Source organism: Bipolaris victoriae (genome assembly GCF_000527765.1).
Source record: "Bipolaris victoriae FI3 unplaced genomic scaffold scaffold_12, whole genome shotgun sequence".
In the NCBI taxonomy this organism is placed as follows: domain Eukaryota; kingdom Fungi; phylum Ascomycota; class Dothideomycetes; order Pleosporales; family Pleosporaceae; genus Bipolaris; species Bipolaris victoriae.
The window spans coordinates 115,622-139,916 of NW_014575380.1; the positions used below are offsets into that span (position 1 = coordinate 115,622).

The window sequence follows — 24,295 nt, forward strand, 5'->3', positions numbered from 1 at the left end:
GTGGGAGAGGAGGAGGGGGCAGAAGGGTGGGTCATTAGGAGGGCGGTGATGAGGGTTGTGACAATGTCATTGCCTGCGTTGTGCAGGTATTGTTCTTGGAGCCTGTAGTGTGCGAGCAGGTTTTTGAGTGAGATCTGGCGGTCTTTGGGGGAGAGGGATTGTTCTATAGCGATGGTTTGTGTGTCGAGGGTTGAGACGATGGTGCCTAGACTTAGGACGTCAATACCGAAGCGCTGCTTCAGCACTTCGTAGTCGTTGTCTACGGCGTGCCCGATGAAAATGACGGGGCGGGGAGAGGTGTGTTCGTCAAGGCGGAGGAAGATAGACCGCAGCATTTCTTGCGCGGTTGAGATGCTTGCAAAGGTGGTGCTTCCAAATTGGAAGTTCTCAGGGTGTCCACTGCAGAAATCTTTGTTGATCAAGTGGGCATGGGGCTTGATACGTACGTGGTGGGTTTCCAGCGCTGCGAGAATGTCCCACGCTGATAATGGGCCTGCTGTACTATTGTCACTGGACTTTGGGATGCTTCGAGGATCGAGAACGCAGACTCCGAGTTCGGTGATGAGGGATGGGTCGTGCTCGTACCATTCTGCGTCTAACCCAACTATGATTGCGTCCTGCAGTGCGAGGGTTGCTGCACTGTTGCTCATACCGAGGGATGTGTTGGTCCCGATAATGCCTTGTAGCCATTGCTGAAAGATCGCAGATTGTGTGAGTCTATTGCTTTGTGTTTCCGCCTCAAGAACATTCTTGAGTTCTCCTGGCGTCATTACGGGAGAGAAAGAAGCCATTTCTTGGTAGTAGTGACTTGGATAGTATATTGTGTTAAACTTCGGTGATATGCGTTTTCGTGGATGTGGGATGAAGGCTGAAATCGGTGTACAGTGGTGTAGCTCTTCATTCCAGAACGGAGAAAGCTTGTTGAGAATTTTTATATAGTCCGTGTTGGACGACATTGTGAGGAGGGTGCTGTGAGGCCAGCATTGTGAATCTGTGTCAGACATATCGGCGCCTTGTTGTTGCTGTCTTTGTGGTATATGTGTGATCACTGTGAGAAACGCTGCTGGTGCGCGCTGTCTCGCTGTCTGTGAAGTGAGAAGATGTCAAAAGTCTGTAAAAGTTGACGGGGGCCAGGGGGTGTTGATATATATTAGTTGGCATTGCGACAAGATAAAAGCGAATGGTACCATTGGCGCTCGTAGTCGAACTTAGTGCTCAACCATGGTACACGACATGGAACACCGAGATATCGCCCTAAGCAACCCCAATCAACACCTGTCAAGAACGCAAAAGTTGGGGACGACCATGGATCGAAGATGAGTAAGTAGCTGCCTAAGAATCAATAGAGGGACGTCAGATGCAGTTGTTTTAAGACATGGCCAACATCCTCTGAAACAACGGTAATCATTTCACAAAACATGGCAAACAAAGCTTATTTTTGAACAAACATTTTGTATTAATTCGGGACTAGGTATAGAGCATGTTGCCACCCGCGACAGCAAACATGTAATCAATCTCATTGCACCTCTTGAACACATGAGTTTGGGGTATATCGTCGTTTTTTTTAGCATTCAACAGTAAAATGTCTAACAAATCACCTCGCATCATTTACATCAATACGAGACATTTAGTGCTTCTCAGCAGTGGCGGTGACACTCTGGCGCCTCTCAATGTCAGCAGCCTGCTCCTCCGTGCCAAGGTGACCAGTGGGCAACAGGTTGAGCGAATCTTCCTGCTTGTCCATGGTGCGGTAGGCAAAGAAGAAAGCAATACCAGTGACGAAAGAGATGATGGCGACACTGCCGTAGTTCCAGGTGATGTGGGGGTCGGCAGTAAGAGGAGTGAAAGCTTGGGCGAGAGCGGCGGAGAAGGCAGTAGTGAAGAGCTGAACGGACTGCACGAGAGACCTCATGTTCTTGGGCGCCTTGGTGAAAGCGTACTCGAGGGTGGTGACCGAGGCGAAAATCTCGGAAATAGCAATGAGGACGTAGACACCGGTAACGGCCCAGACAGAGATGTCGGTGTGGTAGTCGGGGTCGTGAGTCTCGTAGTAGCCAGAGGTCTTGTAGATGTAATGCTGGAGAACGGCGGCCCAGACCATGGCGAAGGCTCCGAGAATGAAACCAGCAGTGATCTTCTTGATGGGGGTGAAGCGGATTCCACGCCTGCGGAGGAAGGGGTACACGATGCTATCCATGATTGGCACCTGAGGTTAGGTTAGTAACATTTTTGCAATTAGTAGCGCCGAATCAACTTACAATGATGATAATGGCAATGGGGTCAAGGTTGGAGAGAATGTCATTGGGGACACCACCGAGCTTCATGGTCGCGCACATTTGGGTGAGATTAGAGTCCATCTGGCGGTAGGCAAGCCAAAAGATGGGGACCCAGAAGAAGACAGAGCAAGCGGCGAATCCACGAGCAACCTCATCGACCCAGGCGTCATCAAAGTTGTACCAGCTGGGCTTGTTGGCGCCAAGAGTCGAAGGCTTGACGGCGTTCCACATGTTGCCGTTGTTCCAGTTCTTCCAGGTTGTGAGGGGGTTAGCGGCCATGCCACCACCGAGAGCCTTGAAGAGAAGCTTGAAAGCAGGGCCCATGACGTTGCCGCTCGGGGGACGGAGGATGTAGAACTTCTTGCAGAAGATCAGAACGGGGAGGGCAATGACGAACATGACGGTGGGGATCAAGTAAGCCAACCAGAAACCAACGTATCGCTCGGCGTAAACCATGCTGATCTGACCAACGAGCGCACCAATGTTGATGAAGAAGTAGAACCAGTTGTAGATGCGGGTGGTGGTAACGGCAGGGTCAACAATGACGCGAGTGGTGCCACGGGTCTCAACACGCATCTTCTCCTGAGGAATCTGCTCGGCAATGAGGGGAGCAATGTTGGGCTTGAAAGTTCCAGTTCCGAGACCCATGACGATAAGACCGAGAATGAAGACACCGAGAGCAGTGTCGGGGTTCTTGAGGACCGAGGGGGCGGCGGAAGCGACGAGGATAACGTGACCGACTTCAGCAACGAGGACAGAGTAGAGGATGGTCTTGAAACGACCGAGGTAGGTGTCGGCAATCCAGGCACCGAGAAGGGGGCAGACGTAGACCCAGAAGGCGTTGAAGGTAGTCAAGCTGAAGGCAACTTGCTTGCCCATGCCCAGGGCACCAGGCTGGGCCTGCGCATCGTCGGGGTTGGTGGCAGCGCCAGTGGGAGTTGTGAGGGGCTTGGCGATGTAGTTGGAGTAGACGGCAACGGTACCGTAGTAACTCATGCGCTCAACCAATTCGACAAAGGCAATCTGGTCAACTGAGTCAGTGTGGCTCTCACGTGCAGTGGGCGTGAGAAGAAACATACAGTGAAGATCTTCCATGGGATCCTGGCAGGGACACGAGGAAGGGTAGCGAGCTCCTCCTCGGTGGGGAAGTCATCTTCCTCTGAGAGATAGGCATCCTGAAGCGTGGCCTTTCCCTCAGAGTGAAGGTAGGCGGGAGCGCCAACAGTGTGTTGCTCAGGGTGCTGGCGCGTGGGGTCACCCGAGGCGTCAATCAGGGCAGGGTCCAAGCCAACGGCTTGCTGTAGAACGTGTTAGGAGGTCATTGCAAAGGGACTGTTTACTTTTTGAGGGTGGGACGTACGACTTCACCAGCGTCGCCGACAGGCATGGTGGGCGATGGTGGAAGAGAATGACCGGGGATCTGGGCCTGTTTGCGAAGAGCAGCCAATGGCAGCTATATGGATAGTCGCAGTGAGGAAGAGTGAGAGAGAGGAGGCCCTGAAGAAGCAGAAGGTGTGAGAATGGCCGAGTGAAGGTGTATTTAATTAGAGCACGCAAATGATGGGACCAACGTCGTGCTCCCCAGGCTGAGGCCCAATGAGGAAGGCGCGCACGCTGGAGCAAGGATCAGCGGTGTATTGACAGTGTCGCGGTATGTGGCATCAGCACAGCGGGCATTGCCACCGCGGCTGGGACACCCAAGAGGGCAATCGGCGCGTGAGTGAATGGAGCGGCACGAAGCTGTTTTCGCACCGCATCGCCGAGGCGGTACGGCCTACTCAAGCCTCGCCAAGTTGCTAACCACCACTGGCAAGCTGGAGGACAAGAGAGCTTGCCCCGTGCAAGATAACAATTCGCGGTGGCGCCCAGGTGGCATGGCCTTGTTCTTATCTCCTGCCTAAACGAGGGCACCGCTACCCCGCTACCAACCCCCCCAAGCACCGCCCAGATGCGCTACCACCGTCCCATTTGCTTCTCGAGACCCGGCGGATGGGTGTGCGGGCCATGCATGCCCTCGTCGAGGTATCAGGTTGCTGAGGGCCTGAATACGGCTATTTGCGGGTCGCCCTATGGAGCCATCAGGCCAACCAGCCAACCACTGATGTTCGCGGGCCATATCAGCGAACAATGGTGTTGAGATATGCAACAGAAGGCGAAAAAAAGAAGACGCTACAAAGATCGGATAAGACCGACCAGGGGTGTTGTGTGTGTGCCACGGCCGCTCGCCGCCCGCTTAGCCCGGGAGAACAAGATAATGGCTGGAAGCTTGGGGTCTTAGCCAGTACCGCCGACTTGGCCAAGCACACCATCCGCGCTACCATTCGCCCATTCGCCCCCAGACTTGCAGCCGCTCATTAGAGATCCACCGCGTCGTCGCATGTTGGAATATTCTCTGGGCCCCCAAGACCTGGGCGTCGGACAAGGCGTCTCTGGCAAGCCCCTCAGCGCCAGGAACATCGGCGCCCACCGCCCACCCATACGCACACTGACAAGACATGACTGAACCATTGAGGCGTAAGATAAGCTTTGCGATGCGACCGAGGGGGATCCGAGTCGACGACTGATTTTTTTTTCTCCTCCTTCTGTTTTTTAAATCATGTTGATATGGATGCAAGACCAGGTCCGAGTCGGCCAATGGTGTCGCAGTAAGAGCAGTGGGGGGTTGCGCCGACAGCACGGAGCGGGCGTTAGTATTACAATACAATAAACTATGGTGCTTATCCTTTACGAGGGCGGCTGAGGTGCGGCATTCCTTTGGCGTATATTGAGCGTCATGTGTGTGTTGGATTGATAGAGCAAAGGACGGGGATTGGAACGATCGCCATGGTCGGTTGGATAGATTAAGCTCTGGTGCAGGTGCAGGCTAGGCCTCGGCAAGTCTTTGCGCACACGTGAGCTTGGTGTCTGTATGTACTTATTATGTACGTACATATGTATGTGTGTATACGGTAATCTTGGCTATCGCTCGTTACGGGCCCTTTAAATTGCCCGTCCTGGTGGAGAAACGGCGATAGCATGTATCAGCACGCGGGATGACCAAAGTCCGCACGTGTATATATGGGCGTGCAACCCCACCAGCGTGTGCGAGTATGTGTTCTGTTCTGTGTCTGTGTGTGTGTGTATGTTCAGGGCCCGCCCCACGCATGCGCGCAAACCACGGGAGCGCGCCTATTGATACAAGACACACAGCTACCAATGGGCAATCACATGTATACTTTTAGAATAATGGGACCGCTTGCACCTTCCCGACACTGAGGTAGCGGTGGGTTAGGCCAGGCCCCCCACTTGTTCCTCGCTTCGCCTTAGCACGCCTCGACGCCCGTCTCGTATACTCCATCTGTTCAACGGCCGCGGCATAAACGCCGCCACCCGCACCACTCTGCCCTGCAATAAGCAGTGATATCCCTTTGCCTGCCAGCTCCCAAGACCGAGATATCCGTCCCTCAATGCAACCTCATCCATACCCGGTGTAGTATACATACTCAGCGCCAATCACATGACCATCCACTAAGCCAGTCCTTTGTTCTTTCCAAATACACTCGCATTCTGACGCATCAACAATAAGAAACGCCACACTACTGCATAATTGCTACGTCACAGCAAGACAGCTAACAGCCCTAGACACAACGACTTCTCCTCTCCTCTCACACAACCATACTCTTCTCCCTCAACGCCTGCAACCGCTCCGGCGTCACAACACTCAGCGCCATCGCACCCCCAATCACGATCCCCAGCAACAACACAAGCAGCAAGTGCACCGGCTCCAACTTCTCCCTCGCCCCCTCCCTCGCCCGATTCTCAGGCGCATACCTCCCCACCATCTTCTTCAGCGGCGCCACGCCTTCCTTCTCCGCAAACTCGATCCCCCTCTTCATGCCCGGCAGCCCATCAATACTCTTCTGACTCTTCCACGCCCAATACCTATCCATTGACTCTTCCTTGTTCCCTTCCTCGTACTTTTTCTGCTTGGTCGCAAAGTGCTTCTCCAGGATATCCCGGTGGCCCACAAAGTCGTAGTAGGGGACGGAGAAGCCGCACGATGTCCCGCACTGGTGCACGTCGACGACGATGATGCTGCGTGAGCTGAATTCAGACGAGAGCTTGCGGTCTTGCACAAACGCCTCGTACTCTGCAGTTCCGTTTTCCAGCGCCCGTCCTGTGCCCCAGATTCGGACGATTTTGGGGGGTCCCGTGAATGCTGTGAACTATATTTCCAATCAAAGATTTGCTGTTAGAAAGGTAATCACAGCATGTATTGTTGTAATTTGCGACCCCATCTTGTAAGCAAAGCAAATAAACAACGGAGAACTCACCATTACACAAATCCGCCCATTCCCCGGCTCATGCAAATGCGCAGTCGTCTCCACTCCACTCCCAGTCATATCCATGTACCAAAACGTGCGCTCGTCCAGCACCCCAAACTGCTGTCCCTGTCCTCCTTTGGGTGAAATGTTAATATGCCCATTGCCTGCCAGCGGTGCGGTGCCCACGAAGAACACTTGCTGCTCCTGGATCCATGACACGAGACTATCCGGAATTGTTTCGTAAAAGACTCCCATCTTCTTTTTATCTAATATCCTCTTTTGAATTTTTCGACTTTTGGCTTGTGGTGCTGAGAGTTTTGTGTGATGTTCTATCTCGTTGCTTGAATATGATGAGAAAAGAACGATACTAAGACGCGTCAAACTTTAGCCAAAATAAACACCTCTCTGGATGACTCAGTTAGTCTCTCCCACGTCCACATCTCATTACGCCCTGCATTCCATGCACACGCCCCCCCCCCCCTATTCTCAATTCAAACTTTCAAGTACAAAGCATATCCCGCACTTCCGCGGCCGGAACAAAAAAATCCTTACCTCGATCACCAAAGTGTGTTGTAATCTCTGGTCTGTGCTTTGTGCTTGCTCAACAGAAATACCTTCACCTAACGCAATACCTAAATAGTAACCGTAAATACGGGCAAATAAGATGTTTTCGGAATAAAGGCAGATAAAGTAGTGATGCAGGGTGGGGAAAGGAAGGGTAGAATAACAAGGGACGAGGGATTTAGCGGAAAGCGCAAGGGGGGGAGGGGGGGGGTTGGCAAGCTTGACTGTTTTACCCCACTCGGGATGGGAATGCGGGGAGAGGGGGCCGTAGTAAGTATCAATACGGGTATGGTGCGGAGATGTATGGAAAGCGAGAACCATCTTATCAGCGCTATTCGTTGTTTTCTGTGAAAATAAGAGATAGTTCTCGAATGGTATAGGAGTCTATGAGTTGATATGAAAATGTTAAAAAAAAAAACTTTCATACGATACCAAAGTGTCAAAACTGCACAATGGCCATGGTTGAATATAGCCAAAGGCAACATGTTTCAACCAATTCAACCACCCTACACTTACGCCTCCCCCATTCACTACAAAAGAATTCCTAACGTCTATCCCTGCGTGGCGGGACACCCTGTATGTCGGGACGCTTTTTCATCTAGACCTTCGGCGTCGGGCCAGCGCCACTGTATTAAGTTAAGCTCAACGCGCATCTATTTTATAGCTGTAGCCCTCCTAACACGTTAGCATCCGACGAAGGAGAGCGTAGTGTCAGACGCGCTGTAGGCCGATCTGTTACTGCTATTGATCGACCTCCTCTAAATACACCCTTGTCAACGCGCGACGACCCTTCTCTAGTAGTTTCCTAGAAGCTTACTACGTCTTAAAGATTAGGATTGCTCTCTCTAACGATTAATTTAAGCTATAGAACATGCCTTTAAGTAGTTTTTCTGCGTAAATAGTAAGATCGCGAAAACGTATCTGTATAGATATAGCGCTATTACTATACTTAGCGTGTAGTAGCGTATAGTAGCGTGCTTAGATGTCTCTGTATCGTATTGTACTAAAATACACGCTTTGTCTACTTAGGCTCAGCCCTCCCAAAACTGCCTTGCAGCAAGTCACTGCCACGCGCTCAGATTCGCTGCGCCTTATGCGCACATGAAGTTTGCGGCTAAGCACAGCTGAACTCTCACAGCCATGCAGCCTTACATGCTCGTCAACTGCCTGCTCGCAGCCTACTTCATGTTTGTGCGCAACAGAGATGTCCCCTGCTGCCCTGCCCCGCTTACCTCTACCCGAGTCTGCTAGCATTCCAGATAGAGCATGCCAGAACACAATGCGCCCTTTTGAGAGTCCTAGCAGGCGGCGGCTTCGAGCTGACGTCTTTCGGCGACGACCTCGCTCCTCCGTACGCCATCCTCTCGCACGCCTGGACGGACGGTCAAGAAGTTACATACAATGAGCTGTTAGCAGGAATAGGCGCAAACAAGCGCGGCTATGCTAAAATCTGCTTCTGCGGCGAGCGAGCTGCTGCAGACGGCCTCGATTACTTCTAGGTGGACACCTGCTGTATCAGGAATGTCGCCCAGGTTTGAACGCCCTGCAAAACGTGGAGCAATTGGCCGCCAGAACTGATAGTTACTAAGACACCGAACCCGGAGAATCGCACACCGTATCGTTACAGGTTCAAGTTGTTCCTACCTGCTAAAGATGCCTTTTGGTTGAATATGAAGTGACCTAAATTGAGGCCAGAAGATGAATCACAACCAAATCTTCTGCTGTGCAGGTTTGGACAACTACGTAACAAGGCATCCGCAAATATTGAAGTGTGGAACAGAGTGTATTAAAAAGGACTGGATACACAAAAAGGTCAAACTCGTTCTTTCAGCCTAGACTAGCTTTCCTACTGTACAAAGCATAGTCATGAAATTGCGCGCCACACATCAGACTGCAGACTAGGTTACATCAACCTTAGTTGGACTTATCAAGGAGAAAAGATGCTTCAGTGAATCACAAAGCTGTGTAAGGACCAGCCGAGAATACTACGACATTTATGGTCATCTATCGCAACATTCTTACTCCCTCACGAGTCCTTGCTCTCTTTCATGCTCCGCCTCGCGCGTTTGCTCGTCTTTGTGTTTTCATATTCCTCCAGCAATCGTTTCCTCCTTGCTTCCGAGTGCGAAGCTCTGAAGTCCTTCTCTACTTCCATCGCTATCATTCTGTAGAACTTATGAACCGTTGATATGAAGTTCTCATTAATGACCTCATGATGTACCTTGGCATGGTGTCGTATCGCCTCTTCCGGCGAAAATAGAGCATAGCCAGGATAATTTTCGGTCCCGCACCTGCCCACTAGACATCTGAAGAATGGTTCCCCTGGTTGTTCTTCTAGACAGATTTTAGTCAATAGACCGGTCGACTTTTCCCGGAGCGTAGCTTTGAAATCTGCTCCGAAGCTTTCCGCCCAATCAGGCGCTGCAAAGGCAACAGTCATCCCACATGTCGCAAAGCCTTTGCCTAAGGTGAAGCGTAAGACGCTTGCATCGTCAGCCCAGACTTCGCGACCGAATTTATGCCAAGCATGAAGATGACGGATGACATTGCGACGGAAAGTCGTGACACCCCACTCGTGGATCTGGTCCACCAAATGAAGGAGTTTCCAAGCACTTTGTTCATCCGCGATACGGCCGCTCCAAATCCTTTGATATAACTGAGCCATCGATATGCATTAGTGGATTGGCTCACGATGTGATACAGGTGTGATATACGTACATAGACAGTGTCGCTCATACCAGGGTGACCTGCATGTTCTCGCTTGAGACGCGGTCGCCTATAACCCACCATTACATGCCAATGTGCTCCAAATGAAGTGAGCGCAAAAGTTTGGGTGTTTTGGCTCCCCTGAAATTGATAGTCGCGATTTTTTACACATGGTGGACCAGGGATGCGAGCGAGTGCATCCAGCATGTCTAGATAAGCTGCCCCGGCGACACAAGCTTGATGTCGAGCCTCACGAGGATCGCCACTCCAACCTTTCGCTTCGTACACAGCAAATGGAAATACTAGGTCAGCCTCACCACAACGTGGATCTGAAATAAGCCCGCAGTGTCGGTGCAATGCAAGAGCTTGTAGTCTTTCGGCATCCAATTCGTAAGATGCGACAGCATTCTGGTAGTGCTTTGGGCGAAATGTTGCTAGCCCAAACGACGCATCGGGTATTCGCTTTGCAAAGCCAGCTTTTCCAGTCAGCGTGCATGATACTGGATGAACTTCAGGAATTGACGCATAGTACTCGCGCTTGTCCCTAGAGTCACGTTGTAGTTAGCATCACTTTACTCAATATCCGGGGGAATTACAAGACTTACGCAGCCAAAGCTGGATCGTTTCTCATGTGACCGAAAACATCGGCCCACACGTCCGCCTCCCAAGCATACTCGCTCTTGTTCCAGCGCTCATTATCCAAAGTGTGCCGCAAAAGTTGTTTGGCTCTTTCTCGACGGTTTTGTTCCGTAGGACTATCAAACAAAGCGTCTTCAATAGTTGGGATCCACAGATCGTGATCCACGGTCGACCAATGAGGAGAGTAGTAATGTCGGTAGTAGACCCCGCGCGCATTCCAGCCCCACTCACGTCCAAATCTTTCAAAGCTGAGTGGTGGCCAGGCTAGCCCGGGTTGAAGATAACTGTCAAGTTAGCGTGGTTTTGGCTGGGTCGACAACATACGTATCACAGTGAACGAAGGATCGCTCAATCGCGTCTTCGATATCGTCTTTGCTTCTCTCTAGTATGTGCTCCATATCCACGAGCTGCGTTATGACGGAAACGTGTTTGATCTTCACATGTTCCATTCTCTCTGACTTAGGCCATTGCCGTACGACCTTCATCAAAGCAGCCATGCGTTCCTGGTAATCGATCCGATAGTTCTCAACAGTTATGTCGAGAGGGAATTGAGCGTTCGATAGCGCACAAATAGTGTCATCAATTTCGTCTGGATGTCGTCTCCAAGGCCCATCTGAAAATCTCAACACATCAAGTTGCTCTTCCTCGATCTCTTCATTCTCAGTAGTACTCCGAAGTCGAAGAACTGGCGGCTTCGGCGCGGACTCGGGTGGCTCAGGCAAGGACTTGGTTGTCATAGAATCATCCATCATTGCTTTGGACTTAACCATCTAGAAAAGTGACGAAAGTTCACGGGGTAACTATTAGTACATATATCAATTCGAGCACGTGAGCAACAGGGGAAATATGCCAAGCTGATGTGCCGTTGTGGCACGGTGTTTCAAATAGGTAGAGCACAAGGGGCTGAAACAATCAGAGGACGGACGTCACAATTGCTGCTGATATGCATCTCTGAAATAGGCATTGAACAATTAGGGCAATAATATCTATCAACTTCCTGGCCCGCGATAGGCCGAGATGGCATGGCATGCAGCTAAGACCGCAAGATCTGAATTTGGATCAGTGCAAATGTTGCCCCTATCTGATGCACAACCGAAACATAGGATCCATGCCTGTTCAGGAAGGTGGGCGCATGGTATCGCACGCTCTCCAGTGTTTATTGCGAATTTGTAATGATTGATGCGGAGAGATCATTGACGTTTCCAACCTCTTTTATTCACCCCCACGTCTTTCATGCTCTATCACCAGCTACGCAGAGATTAGTATGTAGATTTCATGTTTATGTTGTGCTAAAAGCATAATCCACTCCAGCTTACTTGCGAGTGTCTATGCCGCGCCAAAACCATGATCTGTTAATAGAGGTAAGTCAAGAAAATCGTGTTGTGTTATAGTTGTCGGAGGTCAAGTCTATATACAGGTGAGAGCAAAGAACAAAGTAAGGAAGTGAAACCTGGATCAAACACCTGGGGCAAACACCTATACGGGCTATGAGGAGTATTGTGTCTGACATTGTCGTGGTGGAGTGAATAGTGCGCATGTGCGAAGAATTGAAGGATTGAACTGAGGTTGTATCTTACCGAGGGTGAGGCGCGAGTTGCCATAAGGCAAGAGACACTCAAACCGTAACACAATCTGACCACTCAAAACCCAGTACAGCTTCTTCTAAGCAAATTCGGAGACAAGACCCTTTTTCAGCAGAGTATCTTTCGTTCATTGCATGCATTGATCGTATTAACATTCCTCAGTCGCTGCTGCTGCCGGGAGGATCTGTTGTGCAGCAGATGAAACCACTTGGAACGCTGACAGGATACGCATTTATCACAGAAAGCCAGCAGACTGTGCTAAGATCCAGCAAAAAGAGGCTTTTTGATATGCACCGTCTAGTGCACATGGCGTTGATCTGGTAACTAGAGGGCCATGGTGAGCGGGCGGACTTGGCAGGCACAGCAGCAGCCCGACCCGAAGAACTAGTGCCGTGCGGCGGGCATGAAGGAAAAGAAGTATGGGGCGCGTACCTCCCACACGTGACGTACGTGGCTGGACTCGTTGACGTTGTAGATGGCGCAGTGAGGGCTTCACTCCTAGAAAGCCTAGGCCGGTGCTAGGAGAGTCTAGGGCAGTATGCATCAGCAGAGACGTCCCACCGAAAAGCATCGTCCTTGAGGAAGGAGGTGCTAGGGCGTAAGCATCCACACACGCTGACGAGCATGAGTAACTTGGCGAGAGTGCTGGAAAGCCAAGGCAACTACGAGGAGTCTTTGCGTCTGTATCAGAGGGAATCCACCGGATACGACACCGTCCTTGGAAACGACCATCCAATCACCCTGACCTGTCACCAACATTACGCTGACCTATGCGCGTCGCAAGAGCAGCATAAGCTTGCATGCTCTCCTAATACGCTATAGAGCGGTGCAGAAATATCTACGAGGAAGATATCAAGACAGTCACGTGAGTTGGCAGACATTGGCATTAGGAGCTCGAAGTACCAAAGAAGGTGGAGAGATTGCATGTATCGTGACGGCGTTACATGTCAACTTCTCCCTCTCAATATTGCTTGTGTACTCCCTGCTTTAAGCTGTTGAGTTATCAACCTTTCTTTCTATAGTTATAGTTAAGTAACAGCGATATCTTATCGGCTACTATTAGGTAATGCACAATGTCTTCCTTTAACGCTACTATAGAATTCAAGGCGCAGCTTAATGGCCCTTAATGCTATACTCAGTGACCATTCAACCTCTTGTCTGGCTAGTGGGAAGATGAGTGATATCATGTGTCTCCTGTTATGACAGATTCAGCATTCTGTCCGCTAGCCGTCTAGGGAGAACGCTAACAGCTATTTTTGGGAGGTGAGCACTAGTTGGGCAAAGCGCACATTTCAGTATAATACGATACAGAGACATCTAAGCACGCTACTACAAACTACTATACGCTGAATATAGCGATAGCGTTATATCTGTATAGACACGCTCTAGCGATCTTACTATTTACGCAAAGAAACTACTAGAAAATAAATTTCTTATATTAAGTTAACGTTTAGAGTCTACGACCTTAATCTCTAAGATCTAGGCTCTCTTATTAGGCTTCTAAATTATAAACAGAGATTAATCGTTGCAAGTTAACAGAGAGGTTTCTAGAAGAGATTAATTAATGTTAGGAATAGATTAGCCTATAGCATATCTAATACTTTACTCTTCTCTATCGGAGCCTTATTTATTAAGAGAGCTGCTGCAGCAGAATTAATGCGCGCTGAGCTTGACTTTGTGTAGTAGCGCTGGGCTGAGGCCGAAGGTCCGGACGAAAAAGCGTCCCGTCACACAGGGTGTCCCGCTACGCAGGGACGGACGTTAGTTTTATCCAAAAAACCACCCTTCGCCGTTCATTGACTAACCCTCAAACTCCAATCCCACCACTACCACCCTCTCATTTCCGCGGCAACTCCCTAAACACCTCTTTGAAAATCTTCTTACTATTGTATAGATTGACCAGCCTCAACCGCTCGTTGTCTAAATGTGCACTGTCACTTGCCTGACCGCACGGAAGATGCGCAGCAGGCGCATTGAATTCCTTCTCCAGGAACCGGATGCTGGGGATGGAGCCACCCTCGCGAATATAAAGGGGCTTGCGTGGAACAAATTCCTCCTCTGTCGGATCTGGTGTCGAAGCGTCAGAGCCTTGGTCGATTGCAGTGGCAAGAGATGGATCTGAAGAATTGGCTAGCGTGTTGGATGTTGTGGGCACAGCGGATTTCTTAGCAGCAGCGCTGGCTTCTGTTACACTCTTTGAATTCGCTGAAAAGTAGTCCGAGGCCTTTGCAGCCGACATGCTCTCTCTCCTTTGGCCCAGTCGTGGGCCCCACACCGACATGATGGCGCGTTCGAGCGTCTGAAATATTTCGTTGCCAAAGTCGCCCAGCCATGGCTCAGCTTGGTGATCAATGGTAACCTTGAGTTCGTTCTTCGAGTCGAGTTGCTCAAACTCATCTTGTAGAAACGACTTCAGTGCCTTGGCTACATCCCCGGCTTCTTGGTTAGGTACTAGACGGATAGACAGAGCTGCCTTTGCAAGATGCGGGATAATGGTCGAGTTGTCTGGGCCCGATGTCTGGAAGCGATGTATAGTAAGCGATGCTTCACGCCATCTTCGCATCAGTGACTGTGCCAATTCATCTGCATCGCCTAGGCCAGGGTTGCAGCGCAAGAGCGTATTAGTGATCTCAGTGTACAGCTCCCTCTCATCATCGGCCAGAGGCAAGATGGGATCGTAGAAACCAGGAATCTGGACCTTGCCATGTCGAGCAGTCAATTTTGAAAGCAGCATGACGAGATCCTTGAGCGGCTCATCCAGTAGTGCGCTGCCGTCAACACCGCTGTGTAGGTCCGGGTGCTTACTTTCAATCTGCACAGTAGCGTGAATTACGCCTCGCAGTCCATACGTCAGACATGGTACATGGTCATCGAGCCAGTAGCTGTTTGCTAGGAGAATCCAGTCAACGTCACCGATGAGGTCTTTTCTAGCCCGTACGGCCTTTTCAAAGCCACGAGAGCCGCTTTCCTCTTCACCTTCGATGAGAAAGATGATGTCAGAATCCAAGCTCTGTTCATTGGCCAATTCATGTGCGGCATAGATGGCAGCCATAATAGGGCCCTTGTTATCGGACGCGCCACGGCCATACAAGTAGCCCCCTTCTCCTGTAAGAGTGAAGGGATCATGCTTCCACTTGCGCTGCTCGTTTTCTGCAGGTATGACATCGTAGTGGCCGTAAAACAAAATCTTCTTTCGCGATGCAGCGGTGGCGGGGTTACCACGGAACTTGGCAAATACTATTGGGTTGTAGTCGGAAGTGTTGATCATCTCGGTTACGGCACCGAAATTCTGAAAAACCGACCTAAGGTAGGATGCACCTCGGCGGCAGTCCGCACGATACTTGGGCAGCGACGATACGGTCCGAAACGAGACGAATTGACTCAAAGACTCCACCATGAGATCTGCACAACACATTAGAAGTGCGGGTTGACGAATGCCAGCGTGTACGCACCATTATTGCTTCTTCTCGTAGTGGCATCCGGCTCCGCGCAATCCTTGACTTCCCATACGACGACGGTGTTGTCATTGCCGCCCGTGACCAGTATTGACTTGTCTGCATAGCGTGTGAAGGCTGATGCGAGGATCAAGCCGTCGTGTGCTTGAAAAGTCGTAATCGTCTCATAATGCTCGTTGAATTTCTGAGCACGTCAGATTGGCCCGCTCAAGCCCGCTAATACCAAAACTCACCTGCATAGCACCAGTCTTACCACCGGCATACAAGACACCGGAGCCTAACGACAACGTATGCACGTCGCCAGTGCTCGCCTTTAGGCTTCGCACTAGTTGCCTGGTTTCTAGGTCCCACACGTTGACTTCGCCATCGAAGCGTCCGCTGTACAGGAAAGACCCTTCTCTAGCCAGGGACAGGATTGATTCGCCCTCTTCTCTCCCGTCTTCGAGCGTGCAGATGGCTGATATGCTGCCCCGCTGTGATGGATCTATTCTCCATAATAGGATGCGTCCGTCTCCGCCTCCGGAGACTAGCACTTCTTCCGATGGTGCTTCGGGCAGTATGCCGCTCCCCACGAGCATGCAGTGTACGTATCCATAGTGGGCAAACTGACAAATGTCGTGACTGTCGATCTGCAGTTCTTGTCCACCCGCTGCATCTCGCGGCCTTGTGTCTGCACCAGCAGGCCTTGGTGTTTGGGCACCGCCGGGTCCGAGTGAGTCAAAGAATCTGTTCTTGCGCTCGGTCGGGCGCGAAGAGAGGCTAGGCGTGGGCCGGGTATCCTTTTCCTTCAAGTCATACCACTGTATGCTTGTGTTTTGGGCGCCAAGGTATACAGTATGGTGTTGGGATGAGTAGGCGACACAGAAAATATCGCCAATGTCGTAGGGAGACCAGAGGGCATAGAGATGCTTGAAAGTCGACGTGCACCAGACCTGGCGAGTTAGTACACACACTCAGTCAGCGGAGGTAATCACTGACATTGACAATTGGGTCTGCCGCACTCGAAAAGAGCCATTTGCGGTCTTGCGACAGGCACAGGCCAAGCACGCTACCCTTGTGTCCATGTATGACTCTACGAAGCTCGTAGGTATCGAGGCTGTAAACCTAATACGCCATCAGATGCAAGAAAGTGCAATTTGTTCTACTACCCGTACCAATATCTCTCCGCCCTGTGTACCGGCAAAGATGTATTGCGAGGACAGTGCTAGTGCCAGGATAGACTTGTCGTGCTTCATGCGATGGGAGAGCGCGGGCGTTCGATCCATGAACGGGAGTGGGTGGTCCGGGTCTGTTGTGCCCATGGTGCCCATGGCGGTATCATTGTGCGGAGGGACTGCTGTGGGCATGGTCAGCCTGGCTCCAAAGTGCACCCTTGGTGTTGTTCCTGCATGGTCGCGTGTGATGGTTTGAGCGGGCGAGGGAGCGAGCGAAGCGATGACGGAGCTCTAGGGTCTAGGTGCGCCGCCTGCGGGGCTGTCCCATTGACTACGTGCCTAGCACACCACACCTCGACCACGGTCACGCGTCTTACGTACCTCTCAATTCCAAAAACTTCCTCCTGCCCTCTTCTGCGGTAATGGTCCGCGAAAAGGTACACATTGTGTTTCTGCCAGTCGAGCTGCAGCCTGAAATGAGATGCAAAGGGAAAATGGTATGAGCAGAAGTGTCTGTGCTATGCGAAGACGTACTCCCGGTCAAGGTATGTGAACAAGGAGATAGTGGCTCGTCGTCTTCGAGTACATCGTCGAGTGTCGTGTCGGAGAACGTCTCATCGTCTCTCGACGTCGACGAAGTCGCAGGAGAGCTCAGGCACTGTTGCTCACACATGGTATCAGCGTCACCGCTCGTACATGGCGAGCGATGACCCTGAGATGGCGCCATCTTTGGGCTTGAAGGGTGTATCAGGACCAAGTGACGAGGTAGCTTAGCCCCTTTATCGCTGGTTTCTTTTGCTTGATTACCTTGCATGACTACGGCAGTGTGATGAGAAGAAAGCTACTGATGCTCACGGCGATGTGCAGTCCATATGTGCGTGTATGGGAATGTCTCCCCTTCCATTGGGAGCATTCTGTCTACGCTACAACCAGCGCTTGGCCATCACTCAGGGCTAGCAGTGCATTGCATAAATGTGGTCTGCTTGACCGTTTGCGAAGCCGGATACGTGTTCGCATTGCGGAGAGCCAGCTCCGGAGTTACAGTCATGGCAGACGCAGCAGTCACAGCGACGACGGCTTTGGGCCCGGCTTCCGTTTGGCCAGTGCTATTCAAAAAAGACGTGGAAGAGGGTCGCTAGGGCACATAGCCGTATGCCGACGCATACTTAAAGGAGCGGGTGTGTTCCGTTAGCCATTGCAAACGTTAAGAATGGAGTGGTGATCGTCGGTCGACGGTGTGAAGTCGTGTTCTGCCCCCAGCCGACAGAAGAGTCACGATACCGACATTCCGATAGCAAAGGCCATGGCCAGTGCGCCGGACGATTCGATCCATACGTAGGTGGAAAGCTAAGCTGGCTGGTGTTACCGGTGAATATATGAAAAAGCAGCATGAGAGTCGGTGGGCGTGGGATGACGACGAGGAGCCGTGAGCAGCTTCAAGCCACAATGATGGCACACTTTACGGCGGCAGCAGCCGCCGCTGATGTTGCGGAGAAAAGAGGAAAAAAGAGAAGAGGAAAAATGAAAGGGCATGACCACGTCTTACGCAGCCTTGCATGCTGTTGCAATTATTGGGTGGTACGTAGTCAAAGCGAGAGACAGGCAGCAGAAGCAGAGAGAAGGGCTTGGCACTGGCCGCTGGCAGTCCAGACCCTTCGGAAAGCGACAGTCTCGGTGAGTCAAGGGGGCACCGCCACAGCATGCGCCACAGTTTGCGCCACGGCAGGCGCGGTTCTTCAGGTTCTGAACCGGTCAGGGCCATTCGAGGACCACTCCAGGGCCAGCCAAGGGCCGGTCAAGACCAGCATCCCCCGCCCCCCAGCAGCGCGAAGTAGCGAAAAGCAGAATGGAGCGCTGCCAGCTGGTCACGCAAATCCCGCAGCCCCATCCCATCCCATCCCCCCCGGGCGGCAGCTTGGGCATCAACCAGCGTCTGCACCATGGCATCAGCACGCGCAGAAGCTGAGGCAGCACAGAGGGCTAGTCGGCCACTCGCAGCAGCGACACGTTCACCACGTCGGCAGCAAGAAACACAGTGACTGGGCTGCGCACCAATGGCATCCCCCGCCCAAAGGGATCTGATGCAGCGTCTCGCTGCCCGCATATCCGGCCGCCATGGTAGCGCCTCTAGCACCACCCATTGACACGGCGACACGCCTGCCCGCCTTGCCCCTCCTGTACTGGCCGAGACGACACGGCAGTCGCGTGGAGGCCCTTGGATGCATCTCGCTTCCGGCCAGTCTGCGCCCTCGCAGCGGTTCCACTGTCATCATGGCCTGCGTGTCGCAGTTGGCGCAAAATCGCCTCACTCCCGAATCTACCCCCCGACAAGTAATCCCGCCAGAACTGTGACTCGCACTCCCCTTATAGAGCCCGCCACCCGCCCGCGACAAACAGACGGCCCAGGTGGAACCTTGTTGTGGAGTTGCGCCAGCTGCCGTTTCCGCGAGCATTGATCCCTCCTGACCGCCTCACACACCGGAACCACAAGTACAACCACCCTCACCGCAACAACCCCCCTTCTGGTCGCACAAAAACCCAGTCGTCCCGCCCGTTGTGCATACTGCAGGAACAACCTGCCCCTAGTACGTCAGGATGGCCGTAGGACTCGGTGAAACCATTACAGTGATCAACAAGAGCGGCAAGGTGGTGAGCAGTGTAAGTAGTCGACAAATTCAGCTAGCCCCTCTTTTTACCCTACCCTCGCCTACATTACACACTCTACATACCCATACTGACCACTCGCCTTCTAGAGCAAGCACATCTTTGGCGTCTTCAAGGAGGCCAAGGCTGCATACCGCGAGCGCAAGGCTGAAATTAAAGCTGAGCGCGATGCCGCTATCAAGGAGAAGGAACTCTCAAAGAGCATAAATGCTCTGCGCATCGATGACGACACTCGTTCCCAGACTTCGCATCGCTCAAAGGCATCAAAGTCATCCAGGCGCCCTCCTCTAGAGCGTGGCCATACCGATATTCCACGAAGCAGCCGCCATCGCTTCGAAGCTGATCTCAACGGCCAAGACTCACACGGAAAAGAGGTTGCGAGGAGGCATTCCGACCAGCCCCGCGCCAAAGCCGCCTACGTCGACATGGACCTCGCATACGGCGATGTACCCCCACCCCTACCAGACCCGCAGATCGAGGAGCTCGAACTGAAAGAAAAGGCTTCCAAGATCGAAATGCTTCTTGACGAGGCAAACGCCCTCCAGTACACGGCCACCGCCATCATCGAGAACTTACAGAAGAACCCAGAGGCACTAGCCGCCGTCTCGCTTACGCTAGCCGAGATTAGCGCCCTTGTCACCAAAATGGGACCTGGTGTTCTCATGTCGCTCAAGGGCAGCTTTCCTGCAGTCGCTGCACTCCTCCTCAGCCCTCAGTTTATGATTGCTGGAGGTGTTGCCGTGGGCGTTACCATTGTTGCCCTCGGTGGGTACAAGATCATCAAGAAGATCCAAACCCAACCCCAGTACGACCCTCTTGAAGCCCCCGCGCAGCCCATGATTTCTCGTGCCGCTACTGCCCCCGCTGCCATAGAAGAGCCCAGCAACGAGCTGGACGAGCTGCAGCCGCAGGAACTCAGCCGCGTTGAGAAGTGGCGCCGTGGCATCGCTGACATCGAGGCCGAAAGCTGCGGTACCAGCGTCGATGGCGAGTTCATCACCCCCGGAGTATCGCGAGAGCTTTGTGACGCGGGTATTCTTGATGAAGACGACCTCAAGTCGCGCCGCAGCACCAGGTCCAAGAGGACCACCACCAGCGAATCACGACACAAGTCACATCGCAGCAAGTCCAAGCCCTCTGAGTCCAAGTCTGAGTCCAAACGCGCTTCAAGTAAGGTTGGCAAGGACAGCTCGAGCAAAGTTGGAAAAGACAGCTCAAGCAAGGTCGGCAAGGATAGCGCAAGTAAAGTTGGCTCAAGTAAGAGCGGCAAGGAGAGCAGTAGGAAGAAGGAAAAGGAACCATCCGGCTTGAAGATGCTGTTCCGATCCCACACGGTTGCCGCTTAGACGAATCCCACGACCCACACAGTACAATTTCCTTTCTCATCATAGCGCGCGGCGTTCTTCTCAGCCTCTCATCGCAACAGTCAGCATTTAGCGTTTTTGGCTTTCTAGCCTTTGTACACATCTCACACGACGACGCTTCCGCTTCTCAAAGGGTTTCATGAACCCCATCGTTTACTTTGTTGGCTCCAACTGCGAGTCTGCTTTTTATCCGTTTTCCTTTACAATTTTCGGGGCGCAAAACGGAGGAACGAATTAATGCCTTATTTATGATATTTGCTACCTCGAGTTTTCTTTTTTTTTAACTACGAACCGTCCTCTTTTTTCAACGCACCGCGTGTGTTTAATGTAAGCATAACGTTAGTACAAAGACTATCTCAACATTGTTACGTTTATGTCTAGAAATCTGAAATTTGAATTAACGTCTGCTTTGTAAGCGCTGAAACTCGATCTGAACTTGAACATACTTCTGTCTATCCTACTTCGTTCCTTCCCGTGGCGTACCTTGCAGCATAACGAACTATTTAGCGTGCCCGTGGCGTACCTAGCCGAGAGGCTTGATGCACATGGAGAAGTGTGAGGCTAAGATAGGTTTAGAAGTCACTGACTCGTGTAAGTAGTCCTTTGCGCAGGTACGCTTGTCATTGTTTGTGTATTCGCCCTTTTTCGCTTACCGTACCTGTTACTAGTTGCAGAATTGGAATCAGTTCACGGTCCAGTATCACGTGTATAAGGAAACGACTGACATACTTTGTTCTGCTTTATGAGTTTTCTTTCTTTTTTTTCAATGCAGTAAGATTTAACCAATCATGGACAGAGATATGTAGCGTGGCTGGAACTAAGTACAGGATATTATTTAAAAAAAAAACTGTATATATCTATGAAAGAGCAAGATTGAGACAAAATGAACCTCTCATCTCAACGAATCTATCAAACACTCCTCCACTCATACACCGGCAACTGTGACTCATCCGGCTTATCAGCCGGCAACAACTTATACACCTTGCTCTTCGCCACCGCCCACACAATAGCATCCCTCAGCATCATCCCCCACTTCGTCAGCGGAAACGCCATCTGCGGGAATCCCGGCGGCAACGTGCCATCGACCGCCTGCACCGGTCGAAACACCTTTTCATACCTCTTCAACGCCTCGGGCACATCCTCGCTCTTCCGCACTTTACCCAGCTCTCCAGCCAGATAATACGCGCCCTGCACCGCCAGCGTCGTGCCACTCCCAAACGTCGCGTGCGCCGCATCGCCGATCAGCACAGCACGGTGGTTCGTCCACGTAGGCAACTTGACGTACGCCGAACGACTCATGTAGAAATCGTCGCTGCGCTGCATTCCCTGCAGTATCCTTTGGGCCTGCCACCCCGCATCCTTGAAGTAGTGGTTCAGAAACTCTTTTTGGGCCGCCGGGCCCCCTTCCATTGCCTTTTCGGCGGCGGGGTCGCGGTGGCCGTGGGCGCGGGTTGTGACGCCCATGTAGCATCCCACTGTCTTGTCGTTGCGGTGCGGACGCAGCATGAGGACGAGGCCTTTGGGTGCGTTGTACCAGTACCAGTGGTTTGTATCGGATGGTATGCGCGGGATACTGAAGTATGCAATGTACTGGCCGATGAAGTTGTAGCAGTTCTTCTGCGCCTCGTCGCTCAGCACCATGGAGCGAGTCCGCGAGGTGGAGCCGTCGGCGCCGACGATGAGGTCGAAAGAGTCGGTGGCGCCGCTGTGGAATTGCACATTTACTTTGTCGGGGGTTTGCGAGATGCTGGTCACGTGGTCGCCATATTGGTACTGTACGTTTGGCGCATTGCGTGTTGCGTCGAGGAAGATACCGCAGAGATCTGCGCGTAGGATTTCGTACTCGGAGGTGAATGCTTCGCCTTTGCCAAATTCGGCGATGATTTTATTGGAGGAGTTGACGAGGCGGGTGCCTTGTTCGGTTGTGTTGCGTGCGAGTACTTCCTGTAGTAAGTTCATCTTGTCGACTATAGAAATGGCTGACCCGCGTATCTCGATTGATTGGCCTGTTACTCGGGGTGTGGGTGAGCGCTCTAGCACTGTGATGGAAGCATTGAGTCGTGTTCTTGTGAGCCAGTATGCTAGACATGAGCCTGCGATACCGGCGCCGTTGATGAGGACTTTGAGCTGGGGAGGTGTGGATAGTGCCATGTTGTGGGATTGAGAATCTACTTAAAAGACGTGGTTAGAATACGATATTCATTGAGCAGCAGATAAAGTCTTATATACTTCACTAGTACATCGTAGTCTTCTTCAAGGCATCCATATCACGGAGTTCGGGCGTACTCATCCTGCCGTCGCAAATCTTCCTCTACATAGAAAAGGTGCGATTGTGTCCCACACCGCTGCAAAGCTCAGACTTGTTTTGCTGAAGCTTGCTAGGATAAAATGAAATGCATGAAAAAAAATGCATCTCAATATCGTGTTTTCTGCGCTCTGGCTGTGCTGTGCGGAATGTTACAAGTGAGTAAAAGAGACGTACGCTCTTAACCACAAGCCGATCGGTACTTAGAAGTTCCCGTCCCCCAATCGCCCCGCTCCCCAGCACACGGCCATCAGCAGTCCCCGAATCCACCCCACAGGCCAGGCAAATGTGTAACATTTCGATGCTGATGCCCCGGCTACTACGTCATGAAACCTTACTCAATATGATTGGACAATTCCCACCACGCAAGGCCACCCATCAACACCAACAATGACTCCAAACCGTATCTGCACTACACACAACACTTGTTACCACCCCTCACTAGTCCCTCCCATCTGCCCACAACCATGGCCCGCATCCTCATAACCGGCTCCTCAGACGGCCTCGGCCTAGCCGCCGCCCAACGCCTAATCTCCCAAGGCCACACCGTCGTCCTACACGCGCGCAACCCCCAGCGCGCCGCCGACGCCACCACCGCCTGCCCGGGCGCCGAAACAGTCGTAACAGGCGACCTATCCAGCCTCTCGGAAACCAAGGCCCTCGCAACTCAAGTCAACAAACTAGGCCCATTTGACGCCGTAATCCACAACGCAGGCCTCTACCGCGGCCCTGTACGTAAGACCAGCGACGGCATCCCCGCGCTCGCGGCTGTAAATACAATTGCGCCGTATGTTCTTACTTGTCTGATTGAGAAGCCGAAGCGATTGGTTTTCTTGTCGTCGGAAATGCACAAGTATGCTGTGCCGAAGGAGCTGGATGATCCGCTGTGGAAGACGCGGGGGGATGCAGTGTATAGTGAGAACTCGGCGTATTGTGCGAGTAAGCTGCATAATGTCATGTTTGCAAAGGCGTTTGCGCGTAGGTGGCCGGAGGTTAGGAGTAATGCGTTGGATCCGGGGTGGGTGGCTACGAAGATGGGGGGCAGTTCTGCGCCGGAGAGTATTGATGCGGCGGTTGAGAGTTATGTTATGCTTTCGGTAGGGGAGGAGGAGGCGGCGAAGAAGAGTGGATGCTATTTCCATCCTAGTAAGCGGGAGGGGAAGCCGCTGGAGGCTGCGGAGGATGAGAAGGCACAGGATAGGTTGTTGGAGGCTTGTGCGGAGTTTTCTGGTGTTGGGCTGCCGTGATATGTTGATACAATCAATTGGTGATGCATGACTA

General features: G+C 52.0%; 10 protein-coding genes across 10 annotated transcripts; 4 read left to right on the forward strand and 6 right to left on the reverse strand.

Moving 5' to 3' along the window:
* Window positions 1–1,627: 1,627 nt before the first annotated feature.
* Window positions 1,628–3,663, reverse strand: COCVIDRAFT_89491 (hypothetical protein; the record flags this gene model as incomplete). The annotated part of the gene is made up of 4 exons (XM_014704848.1): window positions 1,628–2,206; window positions 2,259–3,299; window positions 3,356–3,574; window positions 3,637–3,663. The coding sequence occupies 4 exons, from the start codon at window positions 3,661–3,663 to the stop codon at window positions 1,628–1,630; spliced, it is 1,866 nt and encodes a 621-aa protein (XP_014560334.1).
* Window positions 3,664–3,902: 239 nt separating this feature from the next.
* On the reverse strand, window positions 3,903–4,655 carry COCVIDRAFT_12887 (hypothetical protein; the record flags this gene model as incomplete). The annotated part of the gene is made up of 3 exons (XM_014704786.1): window positions 3,903–4,090; window positions 4,206–4,343; window positions 4,583–4,655. The coding sequence occupies 3 exons, from the start codon at window positions 4,653–4,655 to the stop codon at window positions 3,903–3,905; spliced, it is 399 nt and encodes a 132-aa protein (XP_014560272.1).
* A 1,265-nt stretch (window positions 4,656–5,920) lies between these two features.
* COCVIDRAFT_34565 (hypothetical protein) lies at window positions 5,921–6,835 on the reverse strand (the record flags this gene model as incomplete). The annotated part of the gene is made up of 2 exons (XM_014704849.1): window positions 5,921–6,481; window positions 6,590–6,835. The coding sequence occupies 2 exons, from the start codon at window positions 6,833–6,835 to the stop codon at window positions 5,921–5,923; spliced, it is 807 nt and encodes a 268-aa protein (XP_014560335.1).
* Window positions 6,836–8,284: 1,449 nt separating this feature from the next.
* Window positions 8,285–8,643, forward strand: COCVIDRAFT_23480 (hypothetical protein; the record flags this gene model as incomplete). Its single annotated transcript, XM_014704802.1, has 2 exons — window positions 8,285–8,331; window positions 8,388–8,643. The coding sequence occupies 2 exons, from the start codon at window positions 8,285–8,287 to the stop codon at window positions 8,641–8,643; spliced, it is 303 nt and encodes a 100-aa protein (XP_014560288.1).
* Window positions 8,644–9,170: 527 nt separating this feature from the next.
* COCVIDRAFT_89636 (hypothetical protein) lies at window positions 9,171–11,226 on the reverse strand (the record flags this gene model as incomplete). Its single annotated transcript, XM_014704850.1, has 4 exons — window positions 9,171–9,800; window positions 9,863–10,394; window positions 10,456–10,773; window positions 10,814–11,226. 4 exons carry the CDS (start codon window positions 11,224–11,226, stop codon window positions 9,171–9,173), a joined length of 1,893 nt encoding a protein of 630 aa, XP_014560336.1.
* Window positions 11,227–12,594: 1,368 nt separating this feature from the next.
* COCVIDRAFT_43414 (hypothetical protein) lies at window positions 12,595–12,825 on the forward strand (the record flags this gene model as incomplete). The annotated part of the gene is made up of 1 exon (XM_014704851.1): window positions 12,595–12,825. A coding segment is annotated over one exon (231 nt), but the record flags the coding sequence as incomplete, so codon positions are not given.
* A 1,084-nt stretch (window positions 12,826–13,909) lies between these two features.
* COCVIDRAFT_34567 (hypothetical protein) lies at window positions 13,910–16,873 on the reverse strand (the record flags this gene model as incomplete). The annotated part of the gene is made up of 5 exons (XM_014704852.1): window positions 13,910–15,474; window positions 15,525–15,711; window positions 15,761–16,459; window positions 16,506–16,631; window positions 16,682–16,873. The coding sequence occupies 5 exons, from the start codon at window positions 16,871–16,873 to the stop codon at window positions 13,910–13,912; spliced, it is 2,769 nt and encodes a 922-aa protein (XP_014560338.1).
* A 2,403-nt stretch (window positions 16,874–19,276) lies between these two features.
* Window positions 19,277–20,691, forward strand: COCVIDRAFT_89337 (hypothetical protein; the record flags this gene model as incomplete). The annotated part of the gene is made up of 2 exons (XM_014704853.1): window positions 19,277–19,339; window positions 19,435–20,691. The coding sequence occupies 2 exons, from the start codon at window positions 19,277–19,279 to the stop codon at window positions 20,689–20,691; spliced, it is 1,320 nt and encodes a 439-aa protein (XP_014560339.1).
* Window positions 20,692–21,618: 927 nt separating this feature from the next.
* On the reverse strand, window positions 21,619–22,860 carry COCVIDRAFT_23484 (hypothetical protein; the record flags this gene model as incomplete). Its single annotated transcript, XM_014704803.1, has 1 exon — window positions 21,619–22,860. The coding sequence occupies one exon, from the start codon at window positions 22,858–22,860 to the stop codon at window positions 21,619–21,621; it is 1,242 nt and encodes a 413-aa protein (XP_014560289.1).
* A 621-nt stretch (window positions 22,861–23,481) lies between these two features.
* COCVIDRAFT_12893 (hypothetical protein) lies at window positions 23,482–24,261 on the forward strand (the record flags this gene model as incomplete). The annotated part of the gene is made up of 1 exon (XM_014704787.1): window positions 23,482–24,261. One exon carries the CDS (start codon window positions 23,482–23,484, stop codon window positions 24,259–24,261), a length of 780 nt encoding a protein of 259 aa, XP_014560273.1.
* Window positions 24,262–24,295: the final 34 nt, after the last annotated feature.